We start from the raw sequence: 17,226 nt of genomic DNA, 5'->3' as shown, positions 1-17,226 counted from the left end.
TTGATACTTAACATGATATTTTGGAGAATTTGATTATATATGTCATCATATTTCAATTCTAGTTTATAATAATACATTTATATATGTGAAAAACTAATGTAGATTAATAAACTTAAACTTCCGAAAAATTTAATAAATTTATAATTTAATCAAAGTACAAATTTTAATATATAAATAATAATAATAGTAATAATAAAAATAATATTTATATTAACTTAAATAGGCTTATAAAAACTTTGGCTTGCTCTATTTAAAAAAATAGGTTGGTCTAGCCTGAGCCTATATAGGCTAGGTCTTAAGGCCATATAGGCCGATCTGGCCTATTCCCACCTCTAGTTGCGACTAATTAATATATATGCATTATTCACCTATTTTGTTTGGACTATAGTAATAAATATAAACAAATATTATTCACCTATCGTGGTCTCCCATCCTAGAATCCACAAGGTAAAATGAAGTTGGCATGTGGATGACATGATAATCCCAACTTTGTTTGGTGGGATACCGTTCCTTCTTGCATTGGGAGTGAGTTGCTAAGGGATAAGACGGGGCTCTCTTGTTATCGCTTCCATTAATTTAGCATTTCACTCTATCGGTTTTTTGGGGTTTGGTTTGGTCCACCTATATATGTTAACTTGGGCCCTTAAGGGCACATGTTAAGAAGCTAAATGTGGAAAAAAATTATTGAAATTGGGGTGTATTTAATTATCTAAACATTAAATTCTTTGTATCATTAAATGCTATATTTCTATTTTTAGGTAGCTTAACATGTACCCTAAAGGCACAAGTTAACATAACCCTTATTTTATATATTGGTTTGGTCCCCATATATGGGTTAGGACTTGGATTAAATGACACAAATTAGTTTGACACTAAATATTACATCTTTCAATAACGTTTTAATCGATATAAATTTTATAAAATTTATCGTTGGATTGAATATATATATATATATGAGCTATAGGCATTATGATAGGAGTGATGAGGGGTGACAACTTAGTTGAGATTTCTAATTTCTTCCTTTATATGTTTAGAGGCTCTAAACTCAGTTAAATAAAAGTTTCAATAAAGATTTTTACCATTCAACTTTTTTATATTATTTTAGGAATATATAATATATAAATAAAGATGTTCACTTGAAGTTAACTCAGTTGGTAGTAATATCGCATTATATATTATATGCAGGAGTCAAGATTTAAACATGAACACTTAACTTATTTATCTTTATGGTCAAATTTTTAATCACTAGATTACTTGACAAAAATATATATAATGGTCAGAGTCAAATAACACCAACTAGTTTTACATTAAATATTACACACCTCAATAATGTTTTAACTGATATAAATTTTATAAAATTCACCGTTGGATTGAAAATTTATATGATATACATCATTTGTGACAAATCCAAAATCATTTTATAAAGTGGTATCACCATGCTCTAAAGAAGTAATGTGACATTATGACTCTTGAGTCTTGAATACTCTATTATTGCATGACTACATGCTGGACTCCACATAAACCGTATCAGAAATAAACTCCTTTGCACTGTTCGCATTTTTTGGCAGCAAAAAGGAACTTGAAAACAAGAGATTGAAGTGAAGAAGATGTCCCTAGCTGCACAAAACACATGTTAGTTATTTTCCAAAATTCAGTATGCATTACATTAAAATTTTCAAAGAAAAACAGAGAATTGATGAATTAATCATTTATCTCTCATTTGTTGTTTCAGCTATTGAGCATCATCATCATCATCATCAGAGAATCATAATACCCAACAAAAACGGTGAAAAACTCGTGGGCATATTACATCAATCTGGAACAACCACCGACCTTGTTATCTTGTGTCATGGTTTTCAATGCTCCAAAGTATGTTTCTTTTTCTTTTTTTTATTAAATGTTTGCATAAATTCTTTTAAGGCTGAATAAGTTTTTATCCAAAAATATACCGAATTTTAATACTAGAAATAAAAACTTGATTGCGTTCTTTCTCTCCTCCCCTCAGCCATACATCTCTTTATCTTTTGGCCGGCATTGAACCCCACCTTAGGTGCTGAGTGGTGTCCTCCCCTCCACTTGATTTTCACTCTCATAAAGTATATATATATATATATGAGTAATACTAGGGTCACACCCTCTAACACACCCTTTTAAACACACTCCAATTAATTAATGCCACATCACTCATTTTTTTAAACCTTTACTGGGAACTGAATTTGCCGGTGGAGAGTTTTTTTTTTTTAATTATTATTTGATTGAACTTATCGTCTTCCACATTCACTCTCTCCTCCAAAACTGTACCAATATCTCTGTGGCTTTTTCTTCTCTATCGCATGGTTAAATCTTGTTGAAAGATATCATGCTTTTGCTTTCTTCTCAAAAATACGACAACGTCATACCCATTGTCAACATCTATTTTGTTTCACGAGTCAAGAAATGAGAAATTTGCAATAATAACAAACCAAGTATGTAATTTGAACTGTTTCCGATCTGTCTTCAAATTGAACTTTTTTTACGAGAAAATTTGCAGATTTTAAAATCAAAAAGTGGACTTCCTTGTATTGATTACTAAACTTGCGATTCACATACTGATTCATCGGTGATGTTTTACCAACCCCAAGGAAAGCTCATAGAGATGGAGAAATCGACCAACAGAGATTGCAATTAAGACCTCCTAAGGCAAGATGAAGGGAGCTTGTAGAGAAATGAAAATCATCTCTCTCAACTTATGGATCTGATTGTGGAAGACGGTGAAAAAAAAATCTAAATAATAAAAATAAAATAAATAAATAAAAGCTATCCACCTGCAAATCCGGTCAACAGGTAAAGGCTAAATAAAAGGGGTTATGTGGCATTAATTGATTGGAGTGTGTTTAAAGAGTGTGTTAGAGGGTGTGACCCTAGCATTGCTCTACCAACAATAATAGACATAATTCGACATAAATTTACATAATAGACACATACAGGCGTGTATCAGTTAGTAATAGATAAATATAACATCAACACATCATCATGGATATAAAAATCTCCTAATCTTGATATTAACATTAAGATAAGTGGGTCATTAGGAACCAATAAAATGAAAAGTTTTATGAGGAGAAAAATTAGTCTCCTATTTATAATTTTACGGAGTAAATTAAAATTCGCTATTAAAGACCAAAAACCTTTTAATCCGTTTTCATTACTAATTTGTAGTATTTTTTCTCTTCCAATAATTTAGGATACCAAACTCATATTGAACCTTGCTGATGCATTGGAAAAGGCACAAATTAGTTCTTTCCGTTTTGACTTTTCTGGAAATGGGTAAGTTTATTGTTATTTTTTTTTTGTTGACAAAGGTAAGTTTATTGTTTTTTTTGTTGATAAAGGTAAGTTTATTGTTTTAAAAAAATCAGGTTATTGCTATTACGGCCATCTTAGTTATTGCAACACATATGGCAGCGTTAACATTTTCTTTTTTCACCATCAGTTTAATTTGGTTCGGGTGTCAATTCTGACATCAAGTGGTTTCAGCCCCCTCCCGATCGCAGTTGTGGAGAATAGAACCGTGGTTCTATCTACCAGGTTCAGCGTCAATCACCACTGAACCAACTAACGATTGGTAGCGTTAGCATTTTAAATATTTACAAAATATTTAAAGTGGAATGACTATGGTCCTTCAAATCATTCCACTTTAAATATTTTGTAACGAAATCGTCTTTTGGTGAGAAGATTTGAACGATCTTGGTCGAAATCACCGATCTCTACATATATAATGCCGAGTTTTAAAAAATAGTAAAATACCGAGTTTGAACTCCGATTCCTGTATATATAATGCAATGAGTCTACCCTGTGGACGAAGTGGATTCGAGAGTGTGTCTGTACGGCTACGGCGTCTATGTTAGTTAATGGCAGTCCGACTGATGAATTCCTTCTACAGCGGGGTCTTAGGCAAGGCGACCCGTTGTCCCCTTTTCTCTTTTTACTAGAGGCCGAGGGTCTGAATGTGCTTATGGAGGCGATGATAGCACAAAATTTGTGTAAGGGGTACAATATTGTTGAGAAAGGTTCGATGACGGTGTCACACTTTCAGTTCGTAGATGACACTCTTTTGTTGGGGGTTCGAAGTTGGGGTAATGTCCGGGCTTTGCGCGCTGTCCTTGTGCTTTTTGAGTCTATGTCGGGCCTGAAAGTTAATTTTAATAAAAGCATGTTGGTTGGGGTCAATATTCCTGATTCCTGGATAGGCGAAGCCGCGTCTGCTCTGTGTTGTAAAGTGGGAAAGATTCCTTTCCTTTATTTGGGTCTTCAGATTGGGGGCGATCTGAGACGTTTGAGTTTTTGGGAACCGGTATTGATCCGTATAAAGAATAGATTATCTGGGTGGAAGAGTCGTTTCTTGTCTTTTGGTGACCGTCTGGTTCTGTTAAAGTCTGTCTTGACCTCTCTACCTGTCTACACTATTTCCTTCTTCAAAGCTCCCTCAGGTACTATTTTCTTCTATTGAATCTATTTTCATTAAATTTTTTTGGGGGGGTTGTGAGGATTCTAGGAAAATTTCTTGGGTTAGTTGGAACTCTATTTGCTTAAGTATGCAGAGTGGAGGTTTGGGGGTCAGACGTTTGAGGGAGTTTAACCAGGCTCTTTTAGGTAAATGGTGTTGGAGGATGCTAGTGGACATGGAGGGGTTGTGGTTTAGAGTGTTGGCAGCTCGTTATGGGATTGAGGGAGGTAGACTTCGAGATGGAGGCAAGAGAGGGTCGTCGTGGTGGAGGGAATTAGCGCGTATTAGGGATAGAGGGGTGAGATAGGGGGCAGTTGGTTTCAGGAGCAGGTTGTGAAGAGGGTGGGGGATGGGCCAGATACTTTTTTTTGGACCGATCCGTGGATGGATGAGATCCCTTTATGTCAGCGGTTTGGTCGCCTGTTTGAGTTGGCAGAGACCAAATCGTGTACGGTGGCAGGGATATTTGCTTCAGGGTGGGGTGAGGGGGGCGAGGCGTGGGTGTGGCGGCGGCAGCTAAGGGCATGGGGGGAGGAGATGTTGGGGGAGTGTCAGTCTTTACTTCTTAACATTATCTTGCAGGCTCATTCTTTGACAAGTGGCAGTGGCGCCCTGAACCTGACACAGGTTACTCTGTTAGAGGAGCTTATCAGCTTCTCACTTCTCATGTTTCGGTTACTATGGAGGAAGCGGATAACCTCATTTGGCACCCCCAGGTCCCTTTGAAGGTTTCCATATTCGCTTGGCGTTTATTGCGTGACAGGTTGCCTACGAAAGTAAATTTGGTTACTCGAGGTGTTTTATCTTCTACAGCTCACTCTTGCGTTTTTGGATGTGGAGAGGCCGAGTCAGCCCATCACTTGTTCATCTCCTGCAGTACCGTTGGTTCTCTTTGGGATTTAGTGCGCTCGTGGATTGGTATTTCTTTGGTGGAATTCACTATTCTGCGTGACCATTTTGTTCAGTTTGCATTTTCAGCAGCTGGCTCTTCTCAAGCGCGTCGATCATTTTTACAGCTCATTTGGCTTGCTTGCGTTTGGGTTGTATGGACGGAGCGAAACCCTCAATTGTTCACAGGATCAGAGGACACACCCCATATTTTGTTGGACAAGATCAAACTTTTCTCTTTTAGGTGGTTGAAGTCGACGAGTGTTTCGTTAGCTTATAACTACCATAGTTGGTGGTCTAGTCCTATGATTTGTTTGGGCTTTGTATGATTTGTTCATGTTTTTGTTTCTATGACATTTTGTAAACTTTTGTAGCCTATCTTGGTACGTCTTGTGCTGGGAGGCTGTTGTGGTAATATATCTCATTTTAACTTTTTCAAAAAAAAAAAGTGTCTACAACGTCATCTTCTGCTTTTGAGGGCGGGTATTTAACTACCCAATGATTGAATTTTTGGTCAGCTTTTATGAAACAAAATTTGTTTTATTACTCAGTTGTGTTGCAAATTTGCAATGGATGTATGCCACTAAAGCTGCCAAAATGGGATAGTTCGTATGAGCCGACATGCCAAGTTCGATTTTTTTTTCTAGGTTTGGGCCTTAAAATTTCTAGCCCGAATTATTTCCGTGCTTTATAGTCCAGCCCGTTAAAGCCCGATTAAAATATGGGCTAGCCTAAATGGGCCACGGATGGCCCGTAAACCCGAATAAATTATAATAAAAAAATTTTAAAATAAATATAAGTAACTTGTTTTGGATGGTTTGAACTCAAGTAGCGGACGGTGTTTTTTCCTCAATTTTTTCATTTTTACAACTTAAGTAGTGGATGAGTAAAAATAGGGCGCGCGAGAAATTTGTAGGTGGCGGTTGAGTAAAAATAGAGCACGCGAGAAACTCGTAAATAGCGGATGAGTAAAACTAGGGCGCGTGAGAAACTCGTATGTAACGGATGAGTAAAAATAGGACGCCAAAAAAAAGGGCGCTCGAATTGAGCTCGAAGAATCGACTATCCTTCAACATGTTGCTCGTGATTCTTTCTCTTCCACACCGGCGGTGATTGTGGCTACTACCATTGCACCTTCGTCTGATTTGCTTCCTCCGTACTACTCCACAACTAACACACATAGCTCACTCTCACGGTCGCGGAAAGAAAAACAACATCAACAATGACAATGGCCGGAACACTGGTAGTGTTGGCCGGAACGGCGGTCACGGACAACAGCCTTGGCAACAATGGACACCAATTGGCAGTACTGGGAATATGACATACCTCCGCTTATATGTTGATGATATTATCCTTACTAGTTCCTCAGATGATCTGAGATAATCTATCATTTCACTACTCAATTCATAATTTGCTATGAAAGATTTAGGGCCCTAGCACTTCTTGGGCATTGCAGTTGCTCGCCATTCTAGAGGTCTCTTTCTCTCACAAAAGAACTACGTAGAAGAAATTCTTGTCCGTGCTGACATGTCATCATGCAAACTGTGCCTCACCCTAGTTGACACGAAACTAAAGTTGAGTGCCACTGATAGAACTCCTTTTGAGGATTCATTTCTCTATCGCAGCCTTACAGGTGCCCTTCAATATCATGTACAATCCCATGGAAACCCACATGCACGCTCTCAGACGCGTATTTTGCGGTACATTCAAGGCACACATCAATATAGTTTACATCTTTATCCCTCATCTACTTCCTCTTTAGTCTCTTATAGAAATACTGGCTAGGGAGGGTGCCTAGACGCCAAACGCTCCACCTCTGATTATTGTGTATTTATTCGGGATAACCTACTCTCTTGCTCCTCCAAACGACAACCTACATTATCTCGCTCTAGTGCTGAAGCTGAATACCGTGGAATCACAAATGTAGTTTCTGAATCATGCTGGATACACAATCTTCTTCTTGAATTACACTGTTCCATTCACAAGGTCACTTTAGTCTACCGTGACAATGTCAGTGCCATCTATCTCTTCGACATTGTCATGAAACACATCGAAATGAATATTCATTTTGTTCGGGAAAAAGTAGCTGGCGGTCATGTTTGTGTTCTTAACGTCCCCTCACAATATCAAATTGCAGATATCTTTATCAATAGTCTTCCTTTAATATTATTTCAGGACTTTAGAGACAATCTCAACGTTCGTGAACTTCCTACTTCGACTGAGGGGGAGTAATATAATAGAATAAAAACAAATCTGTCTATATTTAGTGTACATTGATTTGCTGTAATTACACATTATTAGAATATATTATTAAGATATATCAATAGAATAAGCCAATAGAATTGGTTTAGTGATGAGAAATCTGAGTAGTATGCATGAGGTCCTAGAGTCAATCCTCATAAGCTACATTGTAAAAAATAAATTATATATTATTAGAATATGTGTATAAGATAATTTGTATAGGAATTAAAATATATTTTAATGTTATCTTAGAACTTATGCATTATTACTTTTAAAACATTAAAAAAAAATTGTATTATTAAATGAAATTTTTTAATTTTTGATACTTTAACTTGAGCCTTATATAACAACACTTGTGCATTATTACTTTTAAAACATTAAAAAAATTTGTAATATTACATGTAAATTTTTAATTATAAGGAAAAAGCTAAATAGTGCCCCTGAATCACTAGTTAAACATATAAATTGAAAGTTTTACGTTCAAACTTGTGCATTTAATATATTAAAAACATAAAAATTCATATTTTTAGCATTAAATTTATCTTTTAATTTGCTTTTTTAGTATGTTTAACAAGTGTCTCTCGCATGTAGTGGCGGAACTAGGGGGTGGCTGTGGTGGGCCACCCCCGAAAAAATGAGAAATTACTATAATACCCTTCGTATTTTCATAAAATTAAAACGATATACTATATATATATATATATATATTTGTTCGCGCACCAATTTAACTTGAAATCACACGTAACCCAGTGGTTTGGTTTGATTATGGCGCCCATTAGTATGGAGAGGTCGCGAGTTCTTCTCTTGCAGCCCTCTTTTCTTTTTGTGCTTTTTCTCTTAAAAAACATCATATTCAATACCGAGATTCGAATCCACCCATTCAATGACTAAAATATTTTCTCAAACCACTGAACCAACAAGAACATATAAAAGGTTGATCTTTATAGGTATATATCAATAGAAACAATGGACAATTTCTATAATAATTATTCTCTTTTAATTATACTTGTAATATGGTAAAATATATAATTTTTTAGTGGTCAACTTTATGTAAGTATTAGTTTAAAGTAAATCAATGATAATTTCAAGTCACTTGACATACCTAAAATATTATTTAGGGTATACAGTTTATTTATTAATTTTTTATGATCAAATTTGTATTCTTTACTACTTAAATTTTTGTATGAAATATAATTTTTTATTTAATTTATGTATCATAAATTTTTTAGCGCCGCCCGAATTTTAATTCTTGGTTCCGCCACAACGCGCATGACCCTAATTATAAATACCTTAACATCAGCCTTAATATAAAAACACCGGACCAATAACATGATGCATAACAGAACCACATTAAGTGAATAATCATTTTGACTATGTTTGGATATATATAGAGATGGAGGACGCAATGGGAAGGGTTGAAAATGAATGAAATCACTATCTCATTGTTTGGATATGCTCTTATAAATTATTAGTATTTCATTGTTTTGATATGTGCTATTTCAATACGTTTTTATAGATTTAAATTGATCCAACCACTCAAGTGCAGTCTAAATGTTTGTGAAATTGTCTGTGAGATGGAATTATACTGCAAAATGATAGGCTAAGAGCCTAAGACCAATCCATCTGTTTCCTGTTTGCTCTTAAGGATATATATTTTAGGATTGTTGTGGTTTCATGTGGTTGATGACCTGTGTAGTACCGACACTTTCGATTGAAGGTGTGTCCACCATCTGTGTTTGCGGCACTGCTTTATAGTTTATGACTTAGAACTTGTGCTGTTTTGTGGGATTTTGGGGGAGTTGATTAGTATGCTTAAAGCATATGCCTATGTTGATGTTGGACATAGGAATGGATGAATATGATAGTATGATCATTGAAACAACGTGTTTCTGGCCGACTGATGTGGTCTATGCAGCACAGACACAGACATGAACACCGGACATGACACGGACACCGACACGTCGACACCGACAATAATTTGAGAAAATAACACAATTTAATGTAATCATAAGTGTCGGTGTCCGACACCGCCGAATCCAAGCAGTGTTCGTGCTTCATAGGATGTATTTGCTTTAGTTTCCAATGTCATACTTGTTTTGTCAAGTTTTCTGTGGTGATTCTACAAATAATAATAATGAACTCCTTTCTTCATTAGGCAGTGTTTCTTCATTTACACGTGAGTTACATGTACTAAAGTTTCTGATATATTGTCTTCATCATTATTAATTAGCCTTGCTTTGTCTTAACTTTAGTTATTGGGTTTTCCTTCAAGGGAAAGCGAAGGTTCGTTTCAGAATGGTAAATATTGGACACAGGTGGATGATTTACACTCTGTTATTCAACATTTCCGTGAATCAAATCGTGTAATTCGTGCAATTGTGGGACATAGTAAAGGTATCTTCATTTGTTTGCTTATATGAAAGAAAAAGTGATTGATAATATTTATATCCAAGTGATTCAAATTTAAATCTACCACAAAATCCCTTGGTTATAGGGATAAGAGCCAGCCAACCTAATAATAAAGATATTTTTAAAGATATTTTCTAATATTCTAACAATAGTTTAATTGTTAACTATTAGTATTATATATGAACATAGGTATTCTATTGTTCTCTGTTATATTTCTTACACCAGATATTTGATTTGTAGCAGTGAGGTAAGTACTAAAGTTCATGAAAAATCTATTCTAATGGGTAGTCAGTCACTGCATTACATGTATTGTCCTTGAAAGATGATTTGACGGTGTAGCGTTTGACCAATGCTTCTCATATTTCTTATGTACTTTCCCCCAAATTTTGCTAGGATGATTGAACTATTAGCAATTGTTTCTGTGTTCTGATGCAGGAGGTGTCATAGTGCTTCTTTATGCTTCCAAATATCACGACGTTAAAACTGTTGTCAACCTGTCTGGACGTTATGATCTGAAGGCAGGTATCGAACAAACCCTTGGTAAAAATTATTTGGAAAGAATTAGGAAGGAAGGTTTCATTGATGTGAAGACGAGGTCAGGTAAATCGCTTACTCGATCTTGAAGGCCATCAAATAGCTTTATCACTGACAACATTTAATGAAATTAGCAAGTCCAGTACTATAGCTTGTTTTGCATTCTGCATGAACTTATACTAAAATTTAGAATCGTGGATTACTACAATATAACAAGCAGAAATTTTGATCTAGACATTAATCGTGAACTATATGTTGTTCAATACGTGCAAAATGACTTGAGTTTAGAACTCTAGAATAAATTTCAACATGCTGATGTGGATAACGAAAATTTACAAGTTATATTTTCAGTCTCTCAGTTACAATATTATTTATTAAATGATCGTCTGAGAACTATATTGTTGCAGGAAGTTTTAGTTACCGTGTTACTGAGGAGAGTTTGATGGAAGTCTTAGGTACAAATCTAGATCAAATATGCTCTCGGATTGACAAAGAATGCAGGTTAGTTGAAAAATATGTTTGATCTCTTCTGCTTCTAGCTCTATTTATTTGTTGTTTAAGGACATGTGTGTTTGTGTTAGGACCCATTAAAATAATAATTATATAGCACAGTAACAAGATAATAGAGAGTGGAAAAGATATTGCATATTATTGATTGAACAATAAAGGAATTAAAAAGAGAGCAACACCTAAATCTGGCACAGAGCAAGGCTCCTATTAGGAGGCGAAAGCGTGTTACTCAAAACTAGGGGCCCGTTTGGAATAACTTATTTTTGAGCTCATGCAAATAAATAAGTTTTTATGTTAATTTATAAGTTTTCACTAACGAAAACTGTATTTTTATAAGCTATTTTTTCATAAACTACCTTGACAAACTTATAATAATACATAAAAACTTATTTATTTGCATAAGCTGTTTTGCATAAGCTAAAAAATATGCTATTCCAAACAAGCCCTAGGTTCTCTATGTTGCGGAACGAATCCTCAATTTATCACTCCACTCTATGTATTCAGGAACCTGTTACGGTCTCTAACTATTGCCCACTAGTCTCAGTCCTAACAATACTCCCTATTGAAACCTCAGCCTTGTCCGTCGCCTTGTCCTCAAGGCTATATTTTGGAAATTGGCTCTTTATAGTTATGTTATGGCATCTTCCCATGTAACTTCTTCAGCTGCCTTTCCACTGTACTAGAACCTGCAACAAGTCATCCCCTCCATTCTGAACTCGTCGACAACCTAGCACAGTTTCAGGTTCAAACATGTATGAATTATTTCTTGCCATGTTTGCTGCCAGTTCCTATTTTTTATGATACACCCCCACAACCTTCTTCGGTGAAGAGACATGAAACATCGGGTGAACTTTAGACTACAAGGGGAGTTTTAGCTTCAATGCCACTTCCCCCACCCTCTCCAAGATGGGGTATGGACCATAGTACCTAGTTGCAAGTTTGGCATTGAGCTTTGATGCCTTCACTTTATATGTCCCATAAGTTGTTTTTTTTAGGACAGATGCCCCATAAGTTCATCAAGAATTGTCCTTGCAGTCTTCTTTGCTTCTTCACCATATGTCATCTCAGAATTACTCTAGATCAACATACCCCCACCACGCGCACACACATTGTGCACAGACGCAAAGATGCAAAGAAGGATGCAAGCGACACTTCTTGATGAACTTATCAAGTTACATATGATTGATGCATAGATATGCTAATGTGAAATTACATCATATATGACAGAGTTCTTACAATTCACGGTTCCTCCGACAAAATTAACTCCGTTCAACATGCACACAAGTTTGATAAGATCATACCCAACCACAAGTTGCATATCATTGAAGGAGCTGATCATCCATACAATAATCATCAAGATGAGTTATCCTCAATTGTTGTGAGCTTCATCAAGGAAACCAATGTCCAGAACAAGGTTACTGCTAGGATGTGAATTCTTCATTTTAATATAATATTATTATTATTTTGTTTTTCAAATTATATTTGCCACCATTATTATGTATCGGTATAAATTGTATAAGTTGATTCAATTGAAAACACACTTAATTGGATTAGGTCAGATCAAATTGTTTTTGATAAAACAATTCAAACCAAACCCTATATTACTTTAATATTTAGATCAAATGATTTTATTGTAAATTAATTTAATCGATTTAACCATGTTGTAAATTAATTTAATCGATTTAACCATGTTCCGAACCTTTACTGACTCAACTCGATGGTGTAGTTTACTAAAGAGAGCAAGTAGGTTTGGTGACCAAGAAACAGAATGAATACGTTCTATTTATAGAGGCTTGCCCATCACAAGGTCTTGTTACGTATTGCATCTTTTTAGGGGCTGAATTTTAGCATCGTTAGTTACTATAGATGTGCTTTAGATTATAGGATAAGTGAGAAAAACAGTAGACAAACTCATGACCACCATATTGATTACTATTAATGATTAAGAAAATTACTCGATAAACATGAATACACTTGGAAAAGGGTGGTCTTTTTTTTTTAATCTTTCTCCAAGTATGTTGAGGTGCGGAACTAATAACTCTATTAGAAAGTCGAATTACCAACTTTTACACTAATTTTCAAATGGATGAGATCGGTCGAGTGGTCTCAATTGGAGATGAGATTGCACGTGTTTATGAATTGAACAAGATACAAGCTGAGGAATTGGTTGAATTTGCCGGCAGTGTGAAAGGAATAACGTTGAATCTTGAGAATGAGAATGTCACAATCACTTCATGCTGTATTTTAATTTACATGAGTATGAAGAAGTGTTAAAATAAAAGTTAAGGATTTGACCTCTGGCGCCAACAATTTTTCTCTTCTCTAACAAACTACCACTAATTTTATTAGCTTATAAAAATTAAATAAAAAATATAATAATGCAATAAAATAGTAATAATAAAATGTTACAAAAAATAGTAATAACCATACAAGAAGTCTTGTCTTAAATTTTAGTTTACGTGGGTCCATTTGAAAATTATAAGATTTTTTTTATAAATTTAAAATTATAAGATGAACTCAATGATATGTGCTCAACAATAATAGGCTATAAAGATTTTCCCTATTGTAAAAAAAAAATAAATAAATACAATTTTTATAAATTATGCAAGCTTTTATAAGTAAAAGGGTAAATAGGGTTTTACCCCACTGCAAAATAAGCCAATTTTGCATTACCCCTGCAAAAAAAAAACTTGGGATTACCCCCTGCAATATTAAGATTCTCTCTTTTTACCCCCTGCTTGACAACCTGGCATAGAATCTTTATTTTTTATGAGGTGGCATGCATATGTGGCATTTAATTTTTTTTTTAATTTTTTTTTTTAATTTGCACATGTCATTTTTATTATTAAATAAACTTAAAAATTAAAAAAATAATAATAAATTTTTTTCTAATTTCCCCTTCATCCCTACCACAATAACTTTCATCATTCAACAAGAACAACAACATCAACACCACCAAGAACAACAACAACATCAACAAAATCATCAACACCACCAAGAACAACAATCCAAAAAGAACCCAATTTTTTTTCTTCCAAAAATCAATCTCGGTAAACCCAGAAACATAATCATAAATTTCTTTTGTTCTTCTATTCTTCATCCCTTTGCAACAACTCAATTTCTTCCTAACCCAAAAACATAATTCTTCTTCCCAATTCTTCATCCCATCAATTCAATCCCTAACCCATAAATTCAAAAACCCAGTTTCTGCCTTTATAGGAAATCCGATTCCTAGTTCCTGCCTTTGTTCTTCATCAATCATTTGTTTCGACGAATTCGGCTGAGTGATTCGGCGGATTTCTAGGTTTTATTTTAGAGAAAAAGGATTATGGGATTCTAAGTTTGTGTTAGAGAAAAAATAATTTTGGGTTTTGAGAAGAAGAATGAGAAGGAGAAAGATTTGTGTTATGTTACAGGATAAGATTGTGAGTTTTTTTTTTTGTTAGAAACAATGGATTAACATATCTTTTTGAATTAACATATTTTATTTTTAATAATTTTTTTTTGACACAATATTTTTTATTTTTTTAAAAACTAATTAAGTGGAATTTTTAAAATTTTTTTCACCAATTTATTTAATAATAAAAATGACATGTGCAAATTTTTTTTGAAGAAGCTAAATTAGTCCACCCAAATTGGCGCCAGAGAGAATGACATGTGCAAATTAAAAAAATAAAAATGAAATAAATGCCACATATGCATGCCACCTCATAAAAAATAAAGATTCTATGCCAAGTTGTCAAGCAGGGGGTAAAAAGAAAGAATCTTCATATTGCAGGGGGTAATCCCAAGTTTTTTTTTTGCAGGGGGTAATTCAAAATTGACTTATTTTGCAGGGGTAAAACCCTATTTACCCTAAGTAAAATTACGAGTTGAATAATCAAGCTATTATATTAATAAAGCTATAATATATAAGGATAACTAAAACGATTCCATACAATTGAAGTGTGAAAACAATATGACGTGAACTAAATGTCTCAAATTTTGCCATATAGGGAAAATACCTTTCCTCCATGCAAGATTGAACTTGAAGACAATGACGTGAACTAAATGCCTCAAATTTAGCAATGGCAGGAAAACCCAAATTCGATAGATCCACCCGAACCCAAACTCAAGTCAACGGGCGAAACCCGAGTTGACTGGGTTTGGGTTTGGGTGGCACCCGAATATATGAGTGTGGGTTTGGGTAGTATCAAACTCACACCTGAAACTCATCCACCCACCCGTATATATATTAAATTATCTATTTACCCCTATGTATTTTGCTCCCTTTTAAGTTTTTGAAAGTTGTATTGGTGCATGCTGTATTGATGATAACATTTTATGAATTGTTTAGTAAAAAAAAACTATTTTGAAATTTACAAACTATATATTACCAAATTTTGCTACATTTTGCATTTTATCAAATATTGTTCGGGTCGGGTTTGAGCAGATAATCAATTATATGCGTCTTCTTGTTACGGATTTCGGGTTTGGGTGAAAAAATCCGAACCCAGCGGGTGTGGGTGTGGATTTCATTTTCCCACCCGAACAACATTTGGATTTGGGTGGCACCCGAATATATGAATGTAGTTTTGGATAGTATCAAATCCACACCCATGGGCACCCATTGTCATCCCTACTCAAATTTTGCCATATATGGAAAATACCTTTCCTACAAGAAATAGATTCTATGATACGTGTATAAATTGCCAAGAGGACTTGAACTATTTTTTATAAGATTACTTTGAATTTTTTAATGGGAGTCATATGTATGCCCTATTATTTACTTCATCTGTTTTAAAATGAGTCATGCTTGATAATTATCAAAAGACATACATTTTATTAAACAAACTTTATTTACTTTTGGTATAACTAGTAATAGACCCATGCGCACGAGTCGTAATGTTATGCCGATATTTTTTGAAGTCACAATTTGCTAATTAGAATTTTAAAAAAAAATGAAAAAAATAAAAGCTTGCATTAAGATAGGCATTTCAAGCAATGTTTATGACATCAGCTACCTAATTTGTGTCCACATTATCCACATAAGTTAAAAATGTCATGTTAAATTCGTTCGTATGAATTGTGTATTGAAGTTGAAACCTATAGTAGGATTAGGCTCTGTTTGGTAACACAAATAAGCTAGCTTATAGCTTATTATATGAGCTTATAAGCTTGTTTCAAAAAATTAGAGGTGTTTGGTAACAAGCTTTTTGTACTAGCTTATAGCTTTTTTTCAGATGCTATTTCAAGTAGCATTTGAGCTTATAGCTTATAGCTTTTTACACTTTATTCCATTTTTACCCTTTAATTTAATAACTACCCACTCTAAAAAATAAACTACCCACTATCAATTATGTAATTTTATATTTAATAACCACTTTAAAAGCTAATTTTACCAAACACTTTAATTTCAATAAGCTAGCTTTTCAGCTATCAGCTATAAGCTAGCTTTTCAGCTATCAGCTAGCTTATCAGCTATCAGCTAGCTTATAGCTTATTTTTACCAAACGGACCCTTAATTAAACCGAATGAACTGGCGATTTTTTGGCCATAAAACATAAAGCATTCAAAAGTGTTGTTCCTTGGTGTGTTATCATCGGTTGTAATCCTAAATATTTAACAAATTATTATCATTATTGTAAGATATATCAAAGGGTTTTTAAATAGTAAATTTATGTCATTCATCGAATTAGTTTAGACAATTTAAAGATATATGGCATGTTAAATAGACTAAATTGGTAATCAAAATTTGTTGTAATTATAAATATTTAAATTGAAAGAAAAAATTACACAAAACATATTTATATATCAGTTAGAATTTATCCTGTGTAAAATAGTTTTTTGAAATTTTTATTAGTAAGAACTTGTCTCACATATGATAATTATTTTGAATTTTTTATCAGTGATAATTTATCTCGTATATGATAGTTAAAATTTATATATCAATTAGAATTTACCCCGTGTAAAATAGTTTTTTTTTGAAATTTTTATTAGTTAGAACAAATGTCTCACATATGATAATTATTTTGAATTTTTTATCAGTGCTAATTTATCCTGTATACGATAGTTAAAATTTATATATCAGTTAGAATTTACTCCGTTTAAAATAGTTTTTTTGAAATTTTTATTAGTAAGAACTTGTTTCAGATATGATAATTATTTTAAATTTTTTATCA

At 34.0% G+C, this 17,226-nt stretch overlaps 2 protein-coding genes across 2 annotated transcripts in view; both read left to right on the top strand.

The window, feature by feature from the left end:
- LOC123882892 overlaps positions 1–17,226 on the top strand; it is a 44,241-nt gene that overhangs the window by 7,135 nt on the left and 19,880 nt on the right. The window lies entirely within an intron of this gene.
- On the top strand, positions 1,491–12,707 carry LOC123882894. The gene is made up of 7 exons (XM_045931541.1): positions 1,491–1,632; positions 1,733–1,869; positions 3,221–3,303; positions 9,885–10,006; positions 10,457–10,621; positions 10,963–11,056; positions 12,293–12,707. Exons 1-7 carry the CDS (start codon positions 1,608–1,610, stop codon positions 12,495–12,497), a joined length of 831 nt encoding a protein of 276 aa, XP_045787497.1. The 5' UTR covers positions 1,491–1,607; the 3' UTR covers positions 12,498–12,707.

This window comes from Trifolium pratense, linkage group LG5 (genome assembly GCF_020283565.1).
Source record: "Trifolium pratense cultivar HEN17-A07 linkage group LG5, ARS_RC_1.1, whole genome shotgun sequence".
Taxonomy (NCBI): domain Eukaryota; kingdom Viridiplantae; phylum Streptophyta; class Magnoliopsida; order Fabales; family Fabaceae; genus Trifolium; species Trifolium pratense.
This window is presented reverse-complemented; position numbering and strand designations above follow the sequence as displayed.